The following is a 27,699-nucleotide window of genomic DNA, read 5'->3' as shown; positions in this document are numbered from 1 at the left end:
TCCATTTTTATTTGTTTTAATGGACGGCAGAGATCCCACCTACGGCCTGCAGCCACAGCGTCTCCACACAGCGTGGCCCCGACAGCCAGGCACTTTGAGTCTTGGCCCTGAGCCCAGACTCGCTCTGCCACGATGTTGTGGGCAGCAGATCGAGCGCTTGGCTGGACTTCACATTGCTCATTAGCTGCCCCAGTGCCACACAGGCCGGCCAACAAAGAGGAACATGGGATGTTCCTAAATGCACTGCCGGACTCCCCGTCCGCATGCGTGTGCTCGCATATAGTTATTGCTCCCAGCGATCAATAGCTTATTATATTGAGAATAGAAGAAATATAGAACGTGAAATCGATATCACGGTTGCTTTGAAAGATATCTAATTGCAGTTATTTTTGCCTGGTATTGCAAGTATAATATGATTTGTAATATTAGAAGGAATTATTATTATTATTTTAATAAGATATTTAGATGATTATGGAGGGATTTTTTGAGGGAATCTGCGTTTTGAAAAAGAATTATATTCCGATTTGTTGAGTAAGGAGTTGGGTGTGTACGATGTTTTGGGGAAACGACAACAGAAAGATGAGGACGAAGGCTTGACATATCGGATAAAAGAACTTCAAAACAAATGTCGTGAATGAGGACATGGAAAAAGGGAGATTTACAAAATTCACAGGCCACCTGGTGGCAACAAGCTTCCGGGAACACGGAGATTATTATCTCCAAAATCCAAACACAACATTATGGAAGATTTCGGTCTGGTGTTGGGTTATAAGTCGAATATCTCAAAAACACAAGTACTCTCCCTGAACGACATGCGAAGAAGTTCCAGCAAGCAAAACCAATAAAATACTTAGGTGTGCTAGTCACTCAGGAATAAAACAAGATATGTGGAACAAACTACAATATAATGAACAATAGGTTACAGGAAGACATTCAAAATGGTCAACAACTGTATTGGACTTTAATTTGAGTATTGCCACGATTGCTGTACCTCTTATCACTAGAAACCCAGAGGCTCAGTCTACAGATAAATGGTTTATCCCGGTTTATCTGTTGCGGGAGCAAGGCCCAGGGTGAGATTTAAGACTCCTAATTGACAAAGAGAATGGAGGCCGAGCACGTCCAAATCTCAGAGAATACAATTAACTGGCCAAATGAGCTCCATTGTCTACTGGAGAGTCCGTGGGAGTAGCACGCTGGATGGAAACGCATCGAGCTAAATCTGGGTCAACCTCATGCCGAGCTGGGCGGTAAAGTGTAGAAAAGAAATAGAAGGAAATTCCATTTTAGAAGAATCACTGACAATATGGATTGAAATGGTCAAGCAATACAAATTGGAAGGAAATAGTCAACTTTAGACCTGGAGAGATAGATGATACATTGATGAAGTGGAGAGAAAAATGATTAACAGCTATGTGCACTCGTAGAGGGAAAATCTTTTTAAAAAAATGTTGAATGGGGAACTGTACTTAAGGCTAAGACATTTCTACAATACAGCAATTTAAAAAAAAGGAATTTCAGCAAAAGGTAATGAAGTGATTGAAGTGCTGACAGGTGCATACACACACTTAGGAAGAAATTCAATACGTGTAGTATTGAAATGGGAATTAGAGTTGAACATTGAACTGTCGAAGAGCGTTTGGTTTTCTATGTGCAGAGCACGACACACGTCCACCAGCTCTAGAAGATGGAGATAATTCAGTTGTAATCTCAGGAGCTGGTTGAAATGTGACCCTCCACTACCGGCAGTGACTGGACATTGTAGAGGAAATATACTGAATAGAAGAAGTGACCCCTTATCGCAGGACTAAAGCAGGGACTCGTGAACTACACAAAAGTCGACTACAGACAAGTAAGGAGATGTTTTGTGTTCCCTGCAGGTCTGAAGAGTTAGCATCAAAGACTGCAAAACACACACACACACACCCGCACACTTTTCTATTTTAGTATTTCTTGAATTGTTTCTATTTCTGTCATCCAGGATGTTCTTCTGTGGATTTTGTTTAATGTCATAGAAACTGGTAAATATAAAGTAACAAAAAATACAAATACCATATCGGTCCAAATCCCCATTGAGCTGGAGCCAATAAATCCATGTGACGGATACCAATTTGTCTCCAAAATGAATGCAGATTGTAACCTTTCCCACTAAAGACCAACGCCAGATTTCCATGTGTGTGTTGGTGTGTTTGTGCAGTGGGAATGTTGTGTGTGTTGAACTGTAAATCTCAGTGGAAGGCGTGTACGTCATGCGTATCAGTGAGAGCAGATGGTGCTAATCGTGCTGTGATGAATATGTGTTGGCTGAGGTCAAGCGTCTCAAATTCACATGATTGAGAAAGTGAGGTCATCATCAGATGTATAGGAGATGCATTGTGGAAGTAACACGTGATTTTCCGTTCATGTTACAGGTGGTTTTCTTTTGCCAACACAATGTTATTATTCAATCAATGTCGGCAGCGAGAAACACAAGCTGCACCGCTGAAGTCCCGCGAAGCAGAATGTGAAGCTTGTTGCTTTGATAATGACACCGGCCCGCGTTGCCACCGGCAAAACAACCATTGTGTCATCCCGACAACGCAAACGTGCGCGTCAGATATCGAAAGAAGTAATTAAAGGCAACTCCACCGCAACCTAATACGCGTTTTGTTGTCTTTTCCCTTTCGAATCAACCACATGCCATCTTCTCTTCGTACAAACGAGCTTTACATCTCCAAGAGCTGCACGATTACAAAAGAAAGAATTCCCATTTTTTCATTTGACGTGATCCATGATCTCGTGTAGTGTGTAAAGGAAGCTCCAGCTGTGCAGCTGTCAGTGGGGTGTGTGGGAAGGCTGCGCGATGCAGATCCCTCTGCAGATGGAGGATCTTTCATAGCGGAGCCATTTTTAAAACTCATAAATGCCACAGGAGTCTGCTCAGACTTGTTTTTTGTTAGAGAGAGAGAGAGGAGGAGAGAGACAAGGATGATGATGACCTGGAGCTGCCAGTCAAAGCACTGGATGGATAGTTTTTGACGTGACATTGTGTAATTAAATATAAATTGCTTTGCTCTTTACTCGGGCTGTTTATTCTGTTGCTTCCGTCATCTTCACTTTCCTGCAGCTCACTATATGTTGCTTCCTCCTCTTCCTCCTGCTCCTTCGCAGCCCCTTCACTTCCTTTCTGCCAGCCTCAGCTTCATTGAGACACAAATCCGTGACTGATTTTGAACCTGTGCCTTCGCTCGCTGCCTCGGCTCGTTAGGGGCTAAAAGCTTTATCCGACAGATAATCTCAACTGTATTATTCTTGGGGTGCAGCCATGTTTTGTGTCCTATTATATTTATGTTTTTGGGCTTTCCTCAGACACATTTTCAGCTCCTCTTTTCCCTCACACTTCCCAGTATAGCTTTCCCTTGCCGTATATTGCATATATATATATATATACCCATCACCACACTTGGTTTAAAATGTAATATTTATTTAACTACATCTGTGTTATAAATAATTGCTGGGATTTAATTAGCTAACCGAGCAGGGGAATTTACTCTCATCTTCAGGGTTTGGTTAAGTCCCGAAGCCTTGACTTGAATAATGAATTCATATACGCCGCCTGAGCCATCGTCATATACTACGAACAGCATTCACACCTGCTACTTTCTTATTGCCAGGCAACAATCAATTATTTAACATTTCATTGAGGCTGCCTGCATGACTCTGGATCTGTCGAGCTCCGCCACCGTCGGCTGCACAGACTGATGCACCTATGCGGTGGGTGGGGAACAAAAAAGAAACAGGAAATACCATTTAAATGTCTGTGTCTAATCAGAAGTCTGTCACAAATGTGTCCTCGTGTCGCTCTTGGTTCCGCGCCCGGTTCGTCGCTGTGGGTGTTTGAACGCCTCGTGCGTGTCCCCGACTGTGGCAGGAAGCTGCTGGGGTTATTCATATGATGCAGTGATGTGTGCAGAGCTGGAGAGATATTCCACATCCCCTTTGGGAGGCTTTGACCCTCAACACTAAAGGCTAGGGGCCGTCTCTCAAGTGCAGAGCCGACCTCCGACTGTAACACGACGGATATTGACCCAGAAACATGCAGCTTGCAGTCTCTCTCTCTCTGTGTGTGTGTGTGTGTGTAAAAAAAAAAAAAAAAGTGTGGACAGTTCAGATTTCATTCTTGAGGAATTTAACATTTTTATTTGTATTCCCTGCAGGCTTGTCCGTAGCAGTTATTGTAACCAATGTAAATACATTTTAATGTTGAATTTCCGTTAGCCCGCCACCCCGTCCACATTTGTTAGCAGAAGCTAATATGAGGCTTTAGCAGGTGGCCAAATTGAGTTGCTCACATTTGCCAGTGTTTTGTTCCATGCGACGACCAGGAAGTATCGCTTCAGCGCCGCGGTGGGCATGAAGAACGATTTCAGTGCTCGCAATAGAAAGCAGTTCTCCGCCAGCTGTGTCTGCACCGAGCGCCGCTGCATTGTGTGAGTGAATGAAGTCAGTTTGACACCTCTTTACAGCGCAGGTTGTATTCACTCAAACTCAAAAACTAGCCGTGCTGTAACATTAGACAAAGCAATGGAGTCCAAGTTGTCGTATATCACACTTTACTCGCCAAGCTGTCTGGCAGCTGAGCGGCGGCTTCGTGGCGGCGAAGTACAGCAGCGTGTGCAATGTCCTGTTAGCGATTAGCCAAACACGCCACGCTAAACAAGTGTTTGCACCATGTTTTATTTGCTTAATGAATCATTTGTTTTCATGTGTTTTAATTGTTTACCTTGACCTCTGATCTTCCTTCTCGTTCGTGTAAATTACAACCACCGACAGTTTATTTACTATTTTTCATGTAATGCAAGAAGTCGAAACGCCACAGGGTGCCTTCAGGAGGATGTTTCGATGGTAAGAAGTCTGTTTAATCAGCATCGTGCTCACTCCCAGTGGAAACAGAGAAGCGGGCTACCTTTCTAGTTCTGGCTGTGCTGATTTGCAAAGCAGCCTGACATAATGGAAGAGGTCAGGAGCTGCTCGAGGCCCACTGCAGCATTTGGTTCCTGTTTATGTAAACACTGTTGTAAGAAAAGAAAGTGTGTAATCGTGCGCACGCACACACACGGTCTCTGTATTTACGGACACATCCCAAATAAATTCTGTGTGTCTTTCGTCTCCAGAGTTCCTGCGAGCTGTCTCCTCTCTTTCTCCTTGCTGCTTTCCTCAGAGTCCCAGTGGGTGCTGCCAGCCTCCCCTTTTGCTCACTTCCTCTCTTCATACACTTCATCCTCTTCTCTCTCCCCACAGATCAGTCCTCAGGCGGCAAGCAGACGTCCCGTCTTTGCCTCCACCTCCAGCTCTCTGCTCACACATTTCCCCTCTGCCTTTGGGTCTTTGGGCTCCACGTAGACCTTCATCCCTCCCTCCCTCCATCCCTCCATCCTTTCCAAGAGTCACCACTAATCCAGTCCCTTGCCTCCTCTATATCACTTTGTTTTTCTTCCTGCTTCGGCGGAGCTCCGGTGAGTCACCAACCTTTGTCCGAGCCGGCGGATGTGGGACCGTCCAGCCTACACACGCACGCATGCAGACACACACACACACACACACACACACACACACACACAATAATATGTCACGAAAACACTGGCACACCGGCGTATTACTCATCCTGCCTCTGCCTGGCTACGGCATGAACATCCCTGCTTCAAATCAACACATCCACATGTGAAGAAGAAAGGTCAAAAGAAAAAAAAAAAAAAACCTCTTCACACACATATCCTACAAAGAGAGACATTTATTTACGGAGAAATTGAGATGATCAGGACATTGAGTGACTGTCTTGAACTACTTGACATAAAGGTGACATTTAGCAGAGACCTTAATGAAACATTTGTTTGTCGCCACCATACTTGATTGCCTCATGTTTCCAGCTTGTACGTAACCTTTCCTTCACGTCTCATTTGGTTTTCGGCTCGTATCCAGACGAGATGAGTCCTGTGTAATGCGTTTCACACTCGACATTGTCTCTTAATATCTGCCTTCGCGACGCATGTGCTCCTAATCCCACCACAGACGGCACAGAGGAGGAATCCTCAGCTCACCACACCAGCAGAGACAAACACTTTCCTGTGCCTGCTCTGTGTGCGTCTGTGTCCATCTTCATCTTCGTGCCCGTGGCGGGATGAATGCACCTCGCTGCCTGAATCTGTCTGCACCGTTAGTGAAGTACATGCGCCACCTCTGAGCTCGCCTCAGCCGCGGGGAGGCCGGAGCAGGGAAACGAGCTGAGCAGCCGTGATTACTCACATAGCCTTTTTTTCACGGCTGCAGTGGAGATTTAACACTCTGCTCGCATGCCTACTCTCTCTCTCACACACAGACACACACACAGACACACACACTCTTCTGATTGCTTTTCTCGTCAGTGGTTCACCGCCGCAGCGGTCTGGCCAGTCCAGCAGCAGCTAAAGGCCAGATGTGACCCAGCACGGCACCCGGTGTAAGGCTTCAGGACACACTTCTGAACACACATTGGTGTGCATGCAAAGCAGGTATGACACACACGGATGCTCTTATTATAAGAGAGATTGGTTCCTGAATCTATATTTGTATAGTTTGTTGTCTAGCACGTTGACAAGGGTAAAATAAACCTTATTATTGATTTATTGTAACGCGCTGCAGCCCAAATACTATCCATGATATCCAAGGGATTTTGTGATGTATGTTGTGCGATGTTAGAGAGAACATGACTTCTGAAACCTGAGCGTTTCCGGCGATCCCGACTGCCACACTGTCTTTCAGAGGCTGTAGCTGGTTTGAAGCTATAGGGAGGCAGTATTTTGCAGAAGGCATACTGATTTTTGGAGCTTTACCGTGACCTTTCACCTCAATATACTGTATCTGAATGAAAATGAGTTTTATGAGTACCCACAAGTCTCCACTTTACAAACATGCCCACTTTATGATAATACAATGCAGTTGGGGGCAAAAAACAAGCAGTTTTTTTCCCCCATGCAATATTAATGTGTTATATTTGCCTCTTCTTAAATGGTTTATTTGAATATTTTTGCATTCTGGGATCCCTAAACGGTCTTGGACTTGCATAAATTGAATATGACTGGAGGGTGAGACTCTTGTAGATAACACAACCAACTTAATCAAGTACCTCCAGAACCATCGCGCAAAATTTCCAGAAACCGATAAACAAATAACACAAAATATTCCCAAATTAATTTTCATTTTTAAACCCTAGTCTCAGATCACTTACTCTGTATCGGCAGATACCCGAAGCCCAGGTATTGAGAAGTTTGATTAATAATAATAAACATTGTTTGTGTTGTCATTGTCCAACCTTACAAACTCACCTTGTTTTTTGTTGAAATGAACACAACCTCTTCAGACTTGTAAAAGTTGCTCAAATGAATCATTTTGAGAAGCGAACAGCACTTTTTGCTTGAACCGCTTTCCACCTCATAAGTGTATGAAAACTGTGACAATCACTTTACTTTAAAAACTTACAAACCAAAAAGACTAAACACTCGCATATCTTGATGTTTTCTACGATATACAAAAAGAAACATGAAACCAATAATCCGTGGCGTCACAATTACTCAACAAGAGAGCAGCGTTTCATATATTAATATGCTGCTGTTGCTCCTCCAAATACTCTCAAACGCTCCCCCACTCACCCACTCGCTCTCCGAAATTCTGTCAGAAATACTTTTCAGGAAATGTAAAGTAGGCGTGCAGCACATCCCACTGCAGTGCATCTCTTTGTCCTCCATTCACTCAAATCTGCGCCTCTACCTCATTGTTTTGTGTTGTGTTCTGAGTGAATTGGCGTGCGTTAATGGTCAAAACTGCTTTAATTTGGCCAAAGCCATTAGCTTGTTGTTTTGTCTGTACGAGTGGGCCAGATATGAAACATGCAGAGGTTTGTTAAATCTTCACTAATGGCTTTTGCTCAAAGTGCTGTGGGGAGATGTTTTACGTTTAAAACTGTAATATTTTAGTAAATGACTGTTTTCTGAAGCTCATAATGTTTGTTCTATTTAGATGCGTGGATGGTGTTAAAGTATTGATGGGCATGTTTGAGGCGGTGTATTAAATGTCTGCTGACACACACACACGCACACACACACTTTGTACTGCTAATTAGTATTCAACTTAATGACTCATTTTCGTTGTTGCCTTTTTGTATTTGTGATTTACTGCCGTCGCTGCTTGAAGTGCTGCTGCACCAGTTGCAAACACTGCACCATTAATAATGTTCAGGGAAGATATTTTTCAAACACTACAAACTGCCGTGGACTCAGAAATATCCATTTTTATTGACACAGTCTTTCTGCCAAGCTGACATTTCATATTTCCATCCTTTCATCTGTCTTGTCTGCCTTTTATCCACAGCAGACTTCAACACCAAATAGCTTCCTATTTGGTGTTAAATCTCCAGCAAAATGTAAAATCTATGAATATAATGATGTGGGAATAAACCAAGTCGTTTGGACTACACGCATTATAGCGTATGAGAATTTAGACATGAGCAGGTTTTTTTGGGGGGGGGGTCCTTCACAATATTTCCCTGTGCAATGCTGTGAACTACACATAGTACATCTCACAAAGTACTGTGTGTTACTACACAACTGTTCTCACCGACAGTGCTTACGTGAGCCTACTTGCGTGCTTTGGGTCTCAGCCTGAGTACCACAGTCGTTGAATCGCAGGACTATGACTGATGATGACTTTTTGTGTGTGTTAACTCGGCCCCTCACACCCACACAGAGAACGCGAGGGTAAGCAGTACTTTCCATTTGACAAATGACTGTGGAGCCCTCGAGTTGATGTACAGCCTCTTCAACCTGCACAGTAGGCAAGTGCATTGCCTTTATGTCGTATCGTGTGTTTATTAAAAACCCACGCCCTCAATACTTCTGCAGAAATCCTTGAAAAATATTAAGCCAGAGGAGCAACTGGAACCCGGAGTGGACTTGGTTTCACTGCTTCCCTCCAGCATGAAGCATGGAGGGAAGCTGTGATGATAACTGTGCTGTGGTATTATTGTTAAGCTGCTACAGAGCTACTCAGCAACGCAACAGAGTATCCTCCACCTCACAGCAAAGCCGTAACCTGGAAATGGTTCAGGGAGGAGGGGGGGGGGGTATTGGGTGTGACATTCATGAAGGTTATTGTACCTAACGGGCGATTGCAACACAGCAGTGTGCGCTTAAAAATGCAACGGCGACGTTCAGATCCCGCACTGTGTATTTCCTCCGTTTTTTTCTTCTTCTTCTTCTTTTTTACTTGGTGAGTGCCACTGTAGCGTTCACACGCCGTATATTCTCCATTGTGTCTTTTGAGCACAGCAACGCAGACTGCGGATGGGATGAAACATGGCACAGCCTCCATTTTCACCTGGATACGACACTCCTGCACTGCCCCGGGCACCGATTTATGCTGTCTTAAAAAAGCAGCGGTGGAAATGTAAAAGATGTGTGAGGGCGCCTGAAGGAAGTGTGAGTCTTCCCCATCCTTGTCGCCATCTAAGTCCACTAAAGAGCCTTTTCATTGAAGCGCTTCCTATCACTTAAGGGAACAAGGATGAGGGGAAAAGAGCTTCTTAACACTGTACATATCTCTACACCCTGTTTATTTCATACCATGCTTGATGCAGTAATGTGATCCTATTGACTGTTCTTGTGTGGTGTGCTTAATGTGCTCGATAAAAAAAACATCCATATACTTTTTTTTTCTTCCTCTATGAAAGCTTAGTGAGAGGAGCGAGAGCCGCTGGCTGTCAAATACCTGCAGGCACGCGAGCGCGTCAGCTGTCCTGGTTGGGACGTCCAGCTGGAGCGATCATGGGGACGCTGGCCGTCCTCCCGCCCACGGACAACAAGTAATGCCATTATGAATGTTCAGATGAGGCTGTAACCTCGACGCAGAGCTTAGGGAATATTTGGGCCTTACAAGTATTTTATTTCCAAACATGATTGCTTCCTTTGGCGTTTTGTGACGATAAAGGCCGGCTGACCTGCTTACTCTTGTGCCGACGCCACTCGTTGCGTGAGAAAATGTGTTCATGCAGGAGATTGTATTGAAATATGAATGTTTTATGATGTTGGATGTAAAAAGTGGATGTTTAATGGCTTTACAAATAGTTTTGGCTTCAGTAACATATAGGGCAAGCTTCTCCCTATACACTCGCCATGAAATGAAATACAATCCACCCGTCAACGGCCTATAACGGTTTTAACCAGCTGGCACAGCTCCCCGCCAGCCTCTCTCCAGTTTCACTGTACGAGAGCAGCTGTTGCTCAGCTGGTAGTGTGTCGGTGGTTTGAATTGCTCCCCATGCGTATAGGTAGATTAAAAAACCTCTCCCAAATGAATGATACATCATCAAGTCCATATGTCGAGACATCTCTCTCTCTGATTGTTGCGTAAAGGCATTTTGGGGAGTGAAAGAAACTGAAGTGGTGGGTTGAGGAGGAAGTTGGTTCAACATATTATCTAGCTCTGTCAAGCTCATTGTTTTTGCTTTTACGGGCCCACACCTGTTATGTTCCTCTGTCACCACTGCAGGCTCCTGTCTTCAGTGGAAAACACATCTAGAAACCAACTGTTAGTTACCTGACAGACGTTGGTAATGACTAGCTGCTGGGGGGGGGAAACAGTGGAGCCTTTCGCAGCTAAATAGCCAGATATATCCCTCAGGAAGAGACCAAATGGATTCCCCTGAAGCACAACTCATGGTCTCTCTGTGTCTGTGATATATAATGCAACAGTTTGCGAACATTCACCACAGCCACTTTACGAGATGTTAATATGTCTTTGTGTTAATGACTTGTCTTGTTGCTCACATGTGGTCAAAATCAATGACTACAGGTTTAAATACACCTGAGAGTTGAGTTATGTGTGTGAGTCAGTCAAGTAAAATCCCAGCGTGACCCGACAGCATCGTTAATCTTTGCTCTTTGGGTTAACGTTTCATAAACCTTCATCTTTATTTGCCGGTGATGGTCAAATGGGAATGAATCAGTAATGAGTTAAACGTCAACCGGATTTTTGGGATTAAGGCAAAGATGAGGATAATGGTTTTGGTTCCTGCTTATCCAAAAAGTTATCTGATCATGTCAACAGATTAAAAGTGAGAAATCAAAATGGGAAAAAAATAGAAATAGACTAATAGAATCAGGAAAATAATGTTTAATCCTAATAATTCTGTTTAAATAAAAAATATTTATAGCACTATTACCACATGATACATTGATACGTATTTATTTTAAAATCTGTCATGAAATCCATTTTACCCCATATGGACTCCCATACAGCCTCTGCAGAGTATTGTATACCCACCACCTGAAAGCTTAAGTAGGGAACTGATCTTCCGTTTTCTCTCCACAGGACTTGAATGCAGCACAAAACAGCCCGAGTATGAGAGGAGAGAGAGAGAGAAAGAGAGAAAGAGAGGGGGGAGAGAGAGAGCGCAACAGCGCAGATGAGCCTCTATGAACAGCACAGCAGTCGGGTCCTCTTTCAAACCAACACACACACACACACACACACACACACACACACACTCTGACACACACTGCGCTCCACATCCCACACACACAAATGCCAGGACACTCATACACATGCGATCCAATAACGAGAGCACCGTCAGTCCGAGCTGCCTGCCGCTGCCGGTGGCAGCCCTCAACGCTTCCCCGAGACACAGAGCTGGGAGCCGGCTGTGAGAGGAGCTCCTGCTGCCGCCTTCTAGCACAAAGAAGAGGGGAGCCAGAGACTTCGTTGGGGAGGCGGTAGATAATTCAGCAGCAGTGCCGAGTGGAGGGAAGGTGAGTGAATGCAGTCCTGTCCAGCTGCTGTAGCTGCAACTACTGCTGCTGTTGCTGGAAGAGGAGGAGGAGCAGGAGGAGGAGGAGGAGGAGGAGAAGAAGAAGGAGGAGGAAGCACAGTGCCTGGAGGAGAAACATTACCAAGCACAGACCCAGTCAGAGAAGACGGCCAGCAGTGATCAGAGCACCTCCAGGCTGGCAGATGTGGAAGGAGCGCAGTGCAAGTTCTAATCCTGGGTGAGCAACTTTCACACACACACACACACACACACACACACACACACACACACACACACACACACACACACGCACGCACACGCACACACACAATCATCTGGTGGTCCACTTGATGTGCCGATGTGAGCGTAAAGAGATCCTGAACATGGGGTTCATGTGTTGTGGTCCTCTGCCTGTGTCTTCTTCCCTCTCATCCACATCTCAGTGATCACAAGGCTCACTTAAGCCGATGACCCGATAAGCACGAGATTCACCCTGTGATCATCGGGACACTATAGTCCCCCCTCCGCCCCTTCAGCCTCTCTTCTCACACTGTCATGGTGCAGTCCCGGCTGATCGATTTGCTCTCTAACTCGATCGGACATCAGGTCTCATTATCGCACGCCGCCCGTGCTTTTCCATTGTCATCCTTGAGGTGTTTTGCGTCCGTGCAGGCGCAGCCACCCTGTGCGCGTGTGCACGCGTGCTTTTGGTTCCCGGCTCCAAATTAGGTTTTAATGATCTAAACGTGGAGCCGAATCGGGGGAAGGCAGCCTTTGATCGATCCCTGCAGTCGTCTCGGTGTGAGAGGCTCTGTGCCTGTCGTCGTCCTGACACGTCTAAGCCTCTCTGCCTGCGTTTGCTCAGCACCGCTCCGTCTCTGTTGGGGCTCTGTTCGGTTCTCTGTTCAGGGTTTTTCTGAGGACGGTCTGAATAAGCGTCTGCCTTTAATCTCGTTCCTTGTTTGTCAAGCACTACGGTTCAACGCTGTCCCGGCAAATCCTTGCATACATTACAAAAGCATAATATACCTGTATGTAAATTATAATTGTGATTGTGCAACTGTCTTTCTGTTTCCAAGAACAATTTGAAATAGAAATCTTCTCCACATGTTTTTTTTTTTCCTGAGGAGATTTTGGGTGCAGTGTGATAAAGTTGACAGTAGGGAAGTGACAGGAGATTAAGGGAGAGATTAACAGGGAGTGACATGCAACAAAGGTCGCTGGCAGGATTTGACCCCGGGGGTCATCGCAATTCTTGGTCAACACCTTAAACCCTTCAACCACCAGGAAACCCCTTCATGTCATGAAGTGCAGGCAGTACTTTTAGAGTATCACGACATGGGCATGGCATTACTGCCAAAATGATAATCATGAGTACTTTTGATCAATATTGAGATCACGATTATTTATCACGATTATTTTTGGGACATCATATTTGTACTCCAAGTTGACGTTTAAATAAAACAAACATTGCATTCATAGTTTCTTACTTTTTACGCTGTGCTGCAGCTGCAACCTTCAGGAAAATGTTTCTGCGAATGGCGGCCAAAACACTTTGACCGCCCCCTGGTGGCTGTCTGGTAGTTTCGGCAGCGCTTGATCCTGTCACTTGCCTCTCCAATCGGTTGGTCTCCCTCCACCTGATGATTGGTTAATGCTCGGACCAATCACAGCCATGCAGAAAACATGAATCTTGCATCTCTTGTACATTTATGGAATTAAAACCCAAACACTTCAGCATCCTCACTGTGTTGCTCGCTTCTTGTGTGCAGAAGACTGAGGCTGGATCTCAGGTTGCTCAGGAGGTAGAGCGGGTTGTCTCGGTAGCCCGATTAAAGTGTTCGTGAGCAACTAAACCCCAAATCGGTTGTGCTCGTCTACGTGGCCGCCATAGTTGTATGAAATAGTAGATTAATGAAAAGCGCATGAAGTGCTTTCAAGTTCGTTCCCATTTCGCATTGTGCCTGGTGAGATTGTGCCTGGTGAGATTGAGCTGGTGTCGTGGTCGTCTCATGGATTCCCAGCTGCTTGTCGAGAGCCGCAGTCGCTGCTCCCGTCCAACAATTAACAAGAGAAAAACAGCATTGAAGTCAATGCAATTACAAGAGCACTTAATGGCTCCCGAGATGCCACTTCTGACAGATTGATGTGTCAGTAATGAAATGTCTGCTGATGGGTCTGTGTGGCCCTCGGAGTGCGTTGCTCAATCAGGCCTGTTAGTGGCGTCCATCACCACCTCTACACTTACCTTCTCATTTCCATGCTTTTCTGCCGCACATAAAGCTGTCAGCCGTGCTCAATAGTGACATTACCTCAGCTCGACACCGCCGACGCCGAGCCTTATTGTTTTCAACTCTGGAGTATTTATGAGGGCAGTAAAAGCGGTGAAGCAGCCGCTGTCAGCAGTACGAGGACATTGCTGCTGTTACGGAAAGGGCGGAGCGGAGCAGAGCAACGAGGAAGGACAGGATGGAGGACGAGGATGGAGGAAGAGGAGCCAGAGCCCCTGTGAGTCCGCGGCCGTGTCAGCTGTCCTGGTTTGGGACGTCCAGCTGGAGCGATCACGGGGATGTGGACGCTGGCCGTCCTCCCGCCCCTGGACGGCAGTAATGCCATTATGAACATTCAGATGAGGCTGTAAGCTCGATCCAGAGCTTAGTGAATATTTGAGCCTTACAAGTATTTTATTTCCAAACATAATTGCTTCCTTTGGCATTTTGTGACGAGAGAGTCTGGCTGACCTGAGCAGTGGATGTTCAACCTCTGTGTTGTTGTCAGAAAGCCTCGGTATGAGAGAAATGTGTTCATGGATGGAGATTGTATTAAAGTATGAAATTCTTTTTTTAAACATGGATAAGAGACGGATGTTACAATATCTTTTTTATGCAATCAAACTGGGCATGTTTGGGTTAATTCAAGTTTGTATTACGACCACTTTTATACCGTACTTTTAGCTATTTCAACCATCTATCCATTACTTTCAGCTCACTGTTTCTCCGCTCACCCGCTAACTCGTACTTCCTCGTACTCTGACCTGCACCATGTGGTGTCCAGATGTTTATAGCTGACTCAAAATATGGATACATGCTTTTTTAAATCCCATCATCGTTTCTATGAAATCAAATTAGTTGACCTACTCTCCACTCTCGCCACGTAACCACCGGCAAATGGTGAAGTGGACCCTGTGGTATAAGAACCCCTCATTGGCAGTCACTGCCTCAGAGAACGATTAGCGGCGTGACATTCAAATCGGCTGTAAAAGACGTTTAGGATTGCTTAGTGAAAGTCGATTGAAGTCTGTTTTTCCGGGGCTTTAAATTTAGACTCAGCAATTCTTGAAAAGATTTTTATTTTTATTTTTGCACGAGCACGGAACTGTTGCTGATTGGCTGAAGTTGTGTGGCTTTCTTTGTTTCCCATTCCCAGAACCAGGGCTGTGTGTCAACGCACGCGAGATATTCGCCGAATTAGAATCACTGTCAGCACATTTTAAGCAGGGCCTCATGTAAGGACGTATTCACAATCACGCTCTTGACATGTGAGAAATGTAGGCTCCATTAGTGGCATTCATTTAAATGACACTAACAGAGCCTCGAGTAATTACAGAGCTTTTATGCTTTTTTTAAAACCAACAGCATCAAAGCCAAAGCCATACGTCAAACCCAGTACAATGCAGCAGACTAATACAAGTGCTCTGGTGCTGAGGAGCCCGTTTCTCTTCCTCTGAATGTGTTTGAAGATGATGCAATTCATGCCAGTGCCTCCTCAGAAAATGCACGTCTATAATTCAAAATTACTCAATTGTACATACATTTCTAGTTGCAGAACCTATTTATAGATTGTATGGCAGATTACATGCGCCGCCATAGTGCGACAGTATCATCCAGCACAAGCACTCATCCAAGCTCTTTTTACCGAAACGAGGATGCCTGTCTCTTCTAATCCATCTGAACGCCTTTTCCTCAGTTCACTCTTCCTCGATGCTTCGTAGAAGTCTTATCTAAACTAAATTGGCTCATTTAAGCCGATGATGGGTCCCGTGTGACTTTACTGGACCGGCTCAGGAGGACTGCAGCCGCGGAGAGATGAGATACAGAGAGGAAGCAGAGGGGTGAGAAAGAGGAGTTTTTGATCCTTGGATGCTGCATATTTGATGTTTTCTGAAGGTCTTTGGATGAAAGAATGTGTGATGGGATGACCGGAGCGTTACATAAGTACTAAAAGGGAAGCCAAGGAGTCCCATGAGTGTAGGTAGGCAGCGGTTACTACGCTACAGCTTTTGCTTTTTGCATGAAGTCATTTTGTTTGCACAATACTCCTCAGGACTCCTCAGATTTCCTTGAGGTGAAGCAGCAGAGAACGTCCTTGTTATGTTCGTCTACACTTAAGCCGGCTGAAAGATCCATAATTACAGGCTTTTGGTGTGAGTGAGCTGATATTTAAAGTCATGTAACGCAGAGCGTCTTCAACACCGAGCTATGGGATGAACTGGGTATTTGGGCACTTTATATATACTTGTCGTTCTCTTCGGCTCATTTCATTTTATGTATTTCTATCGCTGCTGGCAGCTTGAAGAGCTGCGACCGTCCATCCGTAAAACAATATTCTCCCGTATGGATCGACCATGTAGACCGAGAGAGCTGGAGAAAATGGGGTTCAAGGCTCTGGCCGGTGCCCTCTTCAGGAAGGTACCATTCTTTCCAGAGATTACACACTGCGTCGCTTTGTTAGCGCCGACACAACAAGTTGATTGACTGACTTTGACTGAAGTTGAAGTGTGCTGCAGTTTCTCATGAATAATCTCCTTCAATCAACACCCACACGGCAAGACAGCGAAATAACCGACTCCTCCTTCTGAGAGGTTCGCGTCAGACGACTCTACTGTTGCACATGGGCTCTTTTCATTTCTCTGTTTTGCTCTGTCTCCTCTCTCCTGCCTGTGACCTGGAAATCGATCTCAGCGCGCCATCTTTAAGAGTGTCTCAATTCCTAAAATGCATCTCCTGGAGAGGAGGCCTGTGACATCTTAAAGAGGTGTGACGGTGAAGAGATGATGCAGCTGTGTCGCATTTAATCAACGTTGCTTTAAAAGGACTGCTCTGAGGCTCGGATGTCTCATCTTGTTAAATGTCTGGACTCCTCTCTCCTTGTATGCATTCCTCGCCTGTTCCATTCACATCTTAGGTAGGAGGGACTGAGAAGGAGAGAAGGTGAGGGAAGGAATCAAGGATTCACGAACTGAGAAATTGGAAGAGCGCCAATTGGTTATTGTTACACTCATAACTGTCCTCAATAAAACAGATGGTTGGAACTAAATAACTGAGACCTGAAGTTTCTTCAGTGTTTCACTTAAATAAAGATACTTAAAGTGCCAGAAAGGTAATTATGATTTAATTCTGCACGGTCCATATTTTACAATGAGACTTATACATTTAAAACACACAACATAAATGAGTAAGATAAACTACACCAAATATGTAATATGTATATAAATAGGCCAAAGTTAAAGAATACTGAGATTTAAAAGATATATTTAATACTTCATGCGAGACGGATTCATTGTTTAAATCCATAACATGTGACTCTTCCATTAAAGAGCTAATTTAAAGAGCAAATGTAAATAAATATTGTCTCACAGCATATGCCTTCTCTGATGCAGAAGCGGTCCTTAAAAAATAACATTAAAATTCTGTTCATAAAAAAGATGCTCATGACTCAACAGACTCGGTAAAGCTACAGGGAAAGTGACCAGAGGAAAGGGCATTCATACTGCAGTATATATATATATATATATATATATATATATATATATATATATATATATATATATATATATATATATATATTACATGCAGCCCCATTAGCTTGTGGTCCTGCAGCGACCATCATTATCGTCACTGACACACATGTACACAACAACAACTCTTGAGCCTTAAAAGTTGTCCTCAGTCGAAAGCATTGCAGCATCAGTGAATCAATATAGAATGATGCAATTAGATATAACTTTACCTCGCTTCAAAATAAACATTGAAAGGTTGTTTTTCATCCGCTCAACAAATTCCTTCAAGCTGTTTGTCTCCTTCTCCAGACAGGTCTGAAAAATGTGTCGCTGCTTCGAGTGAACAGCTACCCAGATTGCGACAGCTGCTGAGCTTCTTAAGATGTTTTAAAACGTTTATTTCACCCGTAACTCTCGCACCATTAACTTAATTTATAATTTGTCAAAAATATAGTCCATCATTTTGAAAAAGAATATCACTTGTGGAGGAAAACGTCAATTTAGAAGAACTTTCAATCACTAAAAGAATGTTCTACTTAATATAAACCAAGGGACGGATTCCAGAGATATTATATTCACTTTGCTTCCTTCCAGCTCCTATTAACCACATTTGCAGCAGCTGAGCCAAGCAGATACTGTATGGCTCAATGTGGTTAACTCAAGTTACATGCATCTTTCATTCCATCTCTCCATGGGCCTCGCACACGAGATGGCTCTTTAATCAGCTCTCTTCAATTATGTAATTACAAGATTGGATTAACACATGACATGCGGTGTGTTTTTGTTGTGTCGCCGGAGCTACGGCACGCACGCGTTCACCGTGGTTCATTTAAACTCGGCACTGAAATGTCTCATGTCCTCTGTGGCATTTGGACAAAAAAAACATCCTGTGATTGGAAATATGATTTAAATCCCAATGCCTGCAGCTGCACACACTCTCTCTCAATCTCTCTCTCACACACACACACACACACTGACACACTCCTCACATCGGCAGCCTCTCCCAATTTAAGTTTGCTTTGCTTGGTTGATCAAAAGTAGCGTTTCTTTTTTTCATAAAGTCTCCTCTGTCCCGAAACGTCCTGATGACTCTGACTCAACTGTGAACTTTGCGTGTTGTGGTCAGACGCACTTAACACTGTGCAAGGGTATAAAGCACATGATTAATTAATCATTCCTCTAATGTGTCCTGTCGTCCTGAACAGTTAACATTGTGCTCACGTCAGCTGACGCTTTCAGTCAGACGTTTGTGGGGATGATGATGATGATGCATTCAAATCAAGATTAGTGTGATTCCTTGTGCAAAAATAACCTCTGTGTTTGTTGCTTATGGAGTTCTCTCCAGTATTGTCTCCTTTCCTCTCTCTTCTTCATGAAGAGATTGGTCTTTAGACTCGGTGGACCTATTTTGAATATGCCAGTGAGCCGTTGGTATAAATGAAGATTAAAGAGTCATGCTTCTTTGCATCTTCATATCAGCCCATAGCCCCCAATGCTCCTCTATCTTTCTGCTCGTTGGATCACCCCGCCAGAACTAAAGCCGACTTTTATCTTCTTTTTCAGCCGCTGAACATGAATCAGATAATCAGTTGATCAAATCATTTTCCTGAAGTGGAGACTCGTGGAACTGAGGGATGAGCGCGAACCGCTCAGTCAGGCGGCTCTTTCCGTTTGACTTCCCTTCATCGGCTCCCTCTGTTTGTAGCTTGATGTGCTGCTCCACGGGTCTTTGTTCTTTGGCGCGCTTGCATGGGTGTTTGGTCACTTGGAGGCATGGAAGTGGAGAGTTAAGAGCTCCGATGTAAGCCCTCTCCACTTGTCAGTCGTGGTCATTGATCTAACCACAATCTGTGAGTAGTTCACCACTATGTGAATTACGATGATTTGTGATCTGGAGGAGAGTTGAGAAGCTCAGCACTCTCATATGGTAAATATGTGGCTACAGCTAGCAGCTTAGTTTAGCACAAAGACTGGAAATGGGAAAACAGATTGCCTGGCTCTGTCCAAAAGTAACAAAATCCGCCCACCAGCACCTCTACGGTGCACAAATTGTATCCTGTTTAAGACAAAACAACAAAGTGTGAAAAGGAAACGTCGCTGTTTTACGGGTTATGTTCTGGGCTATTTGTTGTTTTCGTCACACATGCAACTCCAGCTGACGTGTAGCTAACTAACTACTGCGAGCTAACGGCTACTCGCTAAATGCATGCAAGAGATAATTTGCGTCATCATTTTAAAACTGTTTAGGGGTCACATTTTACTCCCACTTAATTTACGTCTCAATGACGCGGAGGTCCCGCTGGGGTTAGAAATGTACTGTCGTACTTCCTGTGTTCATTAGCGCCTGGAGCTTGTAGCTCGAAGGCGTTCAGACCATCTGCCGGTTGACGAAAGGTGTGACACGTTAGCTCATTATTGGGATGTTAATTTGAGCGGCGTTGCTATTCTCAAGTGACCTTTTAGTTTGACGAGAAACAAAAGGCTTTTCACTCTGGATATTTTGTGAAAATGTTGAACATGGCGGTAGTGGATACTGATTAAAATGAAAGGTGATGCCTGTAATGATTTCAATTAGAGAGCGTGCCTCATCAATACCAGTCACCTTTTGAAAAGAGCATTTGGATGATAAGATGACAAACTAATGAAGGAAAGCAGATGGCATATGCTTGGTTTGATATTGCAGTAAAATCATGATGCATTTTATTTTTCATGCAGCAGAGATTGAGACTTTGGATTTGGGACTTGGACTTAGGTCTGAAGTTGCAAAAAATGGCTTGTGAGCGTCATTAAATTTAAAAAGGTTCAAGGGATTTGTTGAATTACAGTATATTTTTGAGCTAATATAAGTATACAATACAGTTGTACTCCTAACTAGAATTAAAAAAGAGACTACGGTTGTTATAATTACATGCCAAATACTGTTGGCAATATTTTCCTGTTTCCATGAGTAACATTTATATTCCATATTATAGACATTTTAAGGGCAAAACACAGTTTTTATTGTGGTTTTTTTTTTACATTGCAGTTAAATAGCCCATTTAAAGTGACAGTATACCAAACATCTAATCAATGTACTGTATGCTCATAGATACAGCATGCTTTGTATTCCTTACAGCGATGCTGCAGCAGTTAACAGAACACTCATCCCAACCGTAAGAGACATGAAACTTGTCTTGGACTTGAGAAAAAAGACTTGTGAGCACATCTCTGTCATGCACCAAGTGAGAAGTGAGTCAGTCTCCCGCAAGCCTAGAGACGGGGAAACATATTTGAAGACAAAAGCCTTGTTCCAGCTCCTCTTTTGAAAAGGATGTCAAAGCCTGGAAGAAAATCTCTCCCTTGCTTTGTTTCTCCATCATTTGAACTAATAAATCTGCAGCTGTATGTGTGTCCATGAACAACTGTGACAGATGGGTGTGATGAGATTGTACTTAACCGACCTCTTCCTCCTTCGCGCTCTTCCTCTCTCTCTGTCTCTCTCTCCGCAGAAGCATATGGATTCGGTTTGCCTGTCGGAGGTGTTTCGTTAGAGTTGTCTGCTCTGCTGAGGATCTTTTCTTTGAACTGACTCCCAGCTGTGGCCAGGTTTTATTCTGTTGTTCGGGGCATTATAGAGGCTATGCGCTACGCTGGTGAAATAACTGTGGCAACACAGTGCGTGCTTGGCCCATTTTTATTTGCGGAGGCGGGCTGCATACTGTTTACGAGATGCATAGGGTTATCCTTGTCTGCATAGATCATCATCTGCGGATCTTTAGTATGTGTCTATGAATACCTCTTTTTCTGTTTTCCACATGTGCATAAATCTGTCCGTGTCTTTTCAATGCTCTCCTGTCACATTCCCTCAGTTTGACTGGTCTCCTTCCCGCTCTCTCTGATGTAAAGAAAACAAGCTTCTCCCGGACATCAGGGTTCGGCATGTCTCATGGGAGCCAGTAGCGACGCGGTGGGATGCTGTTGCATGGGGGCTAACATGCCTATCGTCATAGGTTAGGGATGAATTATTAATCTTTTTCGATTTTTTCTTTATGAGAAAAACATTGATCATCATCCTGCCTGCGTGACAGTCGGCCCGCCGCGCGCCGTCAGAACCTATCCTTGTTTCTCCCAAAGACAACTCTGCCTGCTCTCCTTTCCCTCCGTCCCGCAGTGTACACCCATAGTTTTCTTTCAAAGAATCTTCTTTGTGCCCTCCCACTGCCTCTCGCTTTCGTCTCCACTGAAACTTCTCATCAGAACCACTGTCAATGCATCTCTCGACTGTCTCGGCATCTCGAAGGCTGCGTTGCGCATCAGAGTAAACAGTTCCAAAAGGGGCCGTGAATAATTTGTACGTCAGGATGAAGCTGCGGTTGTGTCTGTTTGCACGCACGAGGCCTTTTCTGTTTTTTCTTTTTTTTTTCTCGGTGCGGTGCAGTGTGTGTTTCTGACTCCATCCAGCATGCTGTTTCATCCCAGCACATCCGATGCTGAGTTCCTGTGTGGTGTCAGAACAGATCTATGTTTAATGTGCAGGCTGGGCCCAATTACTCGATGCCCATAGCTGTACCTAGAGACTTTAAAGAGGCCCCGTCGCATGTCAGATAGCCATGATGCCGTAATCGGCCTCAGCCTTGGTGAGATGGCGTGGTACGGCGATCCCCCCCTTCAAGGACACAGATTGTTCATCGCTTACTCTGGTATTGTGGACATTTGCAGTTTGCTGTGGGGGTAAAATTTCCCCCTGAAGAGTTATTTAAGGTCCCTGTCGTGGTTTCTCTTTTAATTTCAGAGAATTTGAGGTTCTGTGTGAAGAGCAGCGGCAGCGTCAACACCCCTCCTCTTTGGTGCCTCTTCATCCCTCTCTTCCCCCTGGAGTCCTTTAGGGAGAGCAGCTGAGTCACTCTCTCCTCCCTCTCTTGATCCTCAATCTGCTCTTGCTCCTCCTTCCACCACCTTCCTTCTGTTTTCTCTCACTAAGCCTTCGTCAAAGAAGTCGACACCCTGTATCATTGGCCCAGGTTCACTTTTAACTCTGCTGAGCCTCAGCTTTAATGTCAAATTTAGCATTTAGCAGAATTTGTGTGTGCATATTCGTGATTTTCTTTCCTGTCCCCTTTCAGGCGCTCCTATTAGTCAGAGTTGTGCTACGGACAGCAGCAGCAGCTCACTCATTGATGAAATCTCTCGTGAGTTGAGGTTTACTCCAGAGAGATAAGAGAGTGCGGCTGTCACCCATCTGACGACACACACACACACACATACACACACACACACACACACACACACACACACAGTGACAGTCCATGTTCCTCTGAAGTGCCTCACTTTTGACAAATCCATTTCTAAGGTCCTCCTCCTTCCATTGCTCTGTCAGGATGTATAATCCCTCTTCACCTTCCCTAAATCATCTCGCATCTCTTTCTCTCTGTTTTCATCTGTCACGCTGCTAAAAAGAATCTCTCTGTTCTTCCTTCGCTCCCATTTTCAACTTCATTTTGCATAGCCGCCTGCTTTCTTGTGTCTAAGAAATGTTTGAAGGCGTCCCTCTTCTCTTTCGTCTCATTTCCGATGGTCAGAACCTTCATGCGGCTCTTCTCTGCCACCTCTTCCTCTCTTCAGACTCTTTGACAACAAGCTCGTTGTTGTATGAGCTAATCTCTCAGAAGACGTGGCACAGATACAGGACTACGTCTTCTGCTTCAGCTCATAGCTATAAGCAGACCCCCCCACCCCTCCTTGTTATTTAACCGCCGCAGAAAAAGGAAAATGGGGACGAGCGGATACATTTGTGATTTAACAAATGAATGATTATCCCCGCAGAATTTGAGCAGCCATTTCTGTGAAGAGCGCTGAATGTGATGGAGATGTTTGAAGATGAATCAACAATTAGCTGCTGTGATGTGCCAACGAGACTCTTTCCGCGTCTCTGTCTGTGCCATGAGAGCAGATGCCGTGCCCGCATTGTTGTTAATGAATACTCTCGGATAATTACGCCAGAATCCCCGGCCTCGCTCTTCTCCCATCATCAGACAGAACACATGCCACACGAGTGTGTGTGTGTCGCAAGATTTGATTATTTGCCGCTCTGTTCAAAAGAAAGAGATTTCACTTCAGCTTTCCCACGTGTTTTCTCACACGTGGTCAAGTGGAGGAGGGACGGGAAGCGGACCGGGCAGTTTGGCCGTTCCCAACGGAAACCGGATTAGAGGGTGGTGACAGTGAAGTAGGCCACACAAGCAGGCTGACCTGAAATATGGACAACAGAACATAAGATAGACGGCGCTGGATGGCCCAGCACATTTCATCAGCATGTCATTAGGCTGTAATCCCGGGCCGGCCGCCGTCCTGGCTGCGTGTCGGACACGGATCGTTATCGGCCGGGAACATATTGCTTTTTTCACCTTGATGCAGAATTACAAAACGTAGCTTGCTTTTTGAAGAAAAATGAAAAATCCAATTTCAATGTTTGATGGCATTTTAGGAAACAGATGGGAATCTAGAAATGCTATCAATAAATACAATATAATCTTCCCGTTGTGAAAGCAGTTTGACGTCTACATTCATTTTTATAACTTGAATCGATTTAGTTTGTGCTCATTATGGAAATGCAGGAGAGACGCATCTCCTTTTGCAGATGCAGAGGGGATTTAATGAGACGGACTACACGAGGTGACAACACACACACTGGCGTTACGGTTCCTTGCCTTTCAGTGAATATGATGAGCCCGTGCTGCTCAGAGTCAGTGAGAACTGATGAAAACGAGCGGGGCGAAGGAGAGGTCAGGAATGCCGGCCGGCATCATGTTGCAGTGGGAAAGGCACAGAAAAAGACGGCTTCAAATTTCTGCTCCTGATGGGTCTTGATGCTTTGTTTCACATGAGGTAGCATGTCTGCCGGCCCGACTCTGACCACGGCCATCCGCTCACAGACTCAAAGGTTTGCATTTCCATCATATTCTCACACTGGTTTTAAGACTGCCCCCCGAGAAAGTGTCTCTCTCTATCTCAATAGAGATAGAATAATTAAACATTTTGGGTAATAAGCTTATTCTGTCTTTTTTCTAGTTACTGGTCTAACCCAAGAAATAGCCCAGCACATACATTTACTTAAAAAAACCTACGATGTGTAATGTTTTATTTTGATTTTCTAAAACATTAAACAGAAAATATGTTAATCAGGGAGCTTTAAAGTTATCTTTTTCAGCCAGACCCAAGCTAATTGTTTGCAGTCTTCGAGCTAAGCTACCTTTCTGCTGACAAACGGATTATTTGGCACACAGACACAAGAGTGGTCTCAATCCTTTCGGAAAAGCAATAAAGCAAATTAGTGTATTCCCAAAAATATCAAAATATGTCACGGTCTTGGGTTTTTGTTTCTGGTTTCCTGTTTTATTTTGAAGTTCTTTGTCTCTTGTGTCCTCCGTTCCCTTCACTTCCTGTGCTTGTCTCCCCTGTCCCTGATTGTTTCCTCCTGTGTCTAATCACCTGAACCTTCCAAGTGTATTTAAACCCTGTTTGCCTCCGGCCCTAGTGGCCGTTCGTCTGTGCACATCTCTCTGTTTGAGCCTGTGTTTTATTGTTTTATTGTTCATCAGGATTAAATTACATTCACCCTCCGCCACCCGTTGGGTCCGTCCTTTGAAAAATATTCCCTTTTAAATCTTCTTCACCTCCACTGTTTCCCGCTCACCTTCAAGTCACTCTGGTGTCATAACTACGGCCGACATGCCCGACAAAGAAAGGCACCTCCACAGTGGACAGGATGTGTTGTCACTAGACAAGCTGTGCGTGTTTCAGCATTTCAGTGAACTTGGGGCGGCTGCTCCAGAACAAGTGCGCTGAAGGTGAAAAGAGTCTGCAGAGACTTTTCACACACTTTTCCTTCGTGTGTCAACTTTTGCCGTCTTTCATGAAGTCGTTTTAACTTTCATGACGTCTGTTTTAGTCGAGCTTAGTGAGTGTGATCCGTCATCTGGCCTGCCGTCACAAGTCGTCTCTGAAGACTGTCGCTGTCCACCAAAACTGTCAGTATCGATCTGCTAAAGGACTTCATGTGTCCCGTGAGCGAGTTACATTTTCAGTTATGCTCAGACTTCAGATGTGCCGTTAAATACGATGAGTCAATTGGTTTCATTCTTTGAATTTGTCACACATGACGACTCTGCACTTGATGGAGCATTTTAGCTTCTTTTTAGCTCATTGATTTTTGTTTTTCTGGCCCAAAACGTACTGTTTAGGTTAAGCTTCATGGCATATCTACCACCCTAAAAACACACTGTAAGCTAATCATGCTATTTACTAAAAGCCAAACCGCAGTCATGAATGTAAACGATCACTGAATGACAAGCTGTTGCACAGGAGGCGCTAGTTTTTATTACATATATCATCCACTTTTCGTTAATTATTATAAAAATAAAATCTTTCTTTAGACAACAGCAGAGACCAGCTGGTGAACATAGCTTAACATTTGCCGCGGCAAATACTTTCCTCAGGAATTGGTGGAGAACAAAACAAAGCTAAAATAAGAGTGAATATTGGCCTTAATCGTCTAGTGGAAACAAACTCAACCATAAATGAACGATAACTATAACGTTGCTGTACGTGTTTGCTGGATGTGTCAATAGGCAACTGGCTGCTAACAAGTTGGCTGTATCAACCTTCACGGTGATGATCTGTCAGTGTCGTATTCGCAACTGTAGTTGTCCCAATTTCTAGCATGTGGTTTGGTGAATGCACTCGCTAGAGGACCGAGCATTTTAAATCCTTTGCGGCCATGCGGGTAAAAGCTTAAATGCCTCCAACTGGAGGAAATGTGGAGTCTCAGTTCTAAAAGTCTTTGCTTGCGAGGCCTGGACTTTGTCTCATTAGGATTTTGACAGTTCCCGTCGAACTGACAGTAGCTCAGTCAGTTAATCTCTTGAACAGTGTGGATGGACAGCTGTAGGATCTAATATGTTGTGAAATACGCGGACCTCCAGCTATCTGCTCTCTGTCTCGCTGCTTTTAACAAGTGCTGTTCTCACCTGGGACCTTCAGCAGAGGCTGATCTGCCTGATTCCATCAGTGCCTTTCAAAGACGTCTCTTCCTGGTTTATTACACGGACAGAACTTTCCCCACCTCGCTGCTGTCGAGTGATGAATTATGAATAGATGCGAATCCAGCAGCACCGCCGGCCTGGCCTAAGGATTACTTTCAATTTGCACACCGCTGCCCCTGCTGCCTCGCCGGCTCGCCTCGCTCGTCAGACTTCTTTCTCAAGGGACCTCAAGGGCAGTATTAGATTGCCGCCTGAAACTCTAACCCCGCCAATCATGTAAAAAGTTGGAGAAATGAATCTCTATGGACGCTCAATGCGCTGTATATAGTTACACAAAGGGCGCTCCGGTTGCTGCCCCTGCGTTTGACTCCCCCTGTGCGGAGATAACATTTTTCACTTCGACTCTGTAAGGAAGAGGAAGGAGCAGTGCATGTTTGCCCCCTCTCACATTCTCGTTGACTCCAGATAACTGGGTTGTAATTGGCCTGGTCGAGGCGCAGGCAGCAGGCGGCAGGCAGTGAAAGGGAAGCAGAAAGGACAGGGATCTTTTTAATGAAGCCAATGAGAAGGACACGGAGAGCCTGCGGGCATCAAGAAGGATTAGAGCAGGCTCCAGCAGATTTAGGCTTATGATGCTGCCACAAGTCTCTCAACCTTGAGGGACTGAAAAAGGACAAGAAAAAGTGTTTGGAGTCAAAATATAAAATGTGAGTTGACATCTTTTACAGTGTATGTGATGTGCAATGCTCTCATTACCCTCTGGTATACCTGGATCGTTAGCTGCTCTCCATCCAGGGATGTTAGTCAACGAAAGGATTTTTTTTCTCGAAAGGTCACTGTCCCCAAGACACTAACCTTTCAATTTATAACTCACACACATTCCTCTGCAGATTGAGGACAGTGTGTGTGTGTGTGTGTGTGTTTTGTTTGTTTGTTTGAATTTGCATGCCTCTCTGTCTGTTTCTGTATCTTGGTGCATTCATCCGTTGTCATGTGTCAATTGGAACACGTTAATCTGCGAGTGTGTGTGTGTGTGTGTCGGAGCGTGTGAAGGAATAAAAAGCGTGCGATGTGTGATTCAGGCC

General features: G+C 44.5%; 1 protein-coding gene across 4 annotated transcripts in view; it reads left to right on the top strand.

The window, feature by feature from the left end:
- The window catches only part of lingo3a (leucine rich repeat and Ig domain containing 3a), a 53,509-nt gene that overhangs the window by 8,706 nt on the left and 17,104 nt on the right, over window positions 1-27,699 (top strand). The window contains exon 1 of one of the 4 annotated variants that reach the window (XM_068591598.1): window positions 11,464-12,053. The exons of 1 other annotated variant lie outside the window; for it this stretch is intronic. Coding sequence is in view for 1 of the 3 variants with exons in the window: in XM_068591597.1 (XP_068447698.1) it covers window positions 16,057-16,062 (6 nt within the window). In the remaining 2 variants the exon portion in view is untranslated. Of the gene's footprint in view, window positions 1-11,463; window positions 12,054-14,288; window positions 14,324-16,001; window positions 16,063-27,699 lie in introns of those variants that run through there. 2 more of the 4 variants (XM_068591600.1, XM_068591597.1) reach the window with 2 other exon arrangements.

Source organism: Clinocottus analis, unplaced genomic scaffold (genome assembly GCF_023055335.1).
Source record: "Clinocottus analis isolate CAN_PGR_092001 unplaced genomic scaffold, fCliAna1.0.p SCAF_25, whole genome shotgun sequence".
NCBI classification, from domain to species: domain Eukaryota; kingdom Metazoa; phylum Chordata; class Actinopteri; order Perciformes; family Cottidae; genus Clinocottus; species Clinocottus analis.
Note: the sequence above shows the minus strand (reverse complement) of the source record. Positions and strands in the feature narration are given on the sequence as shown.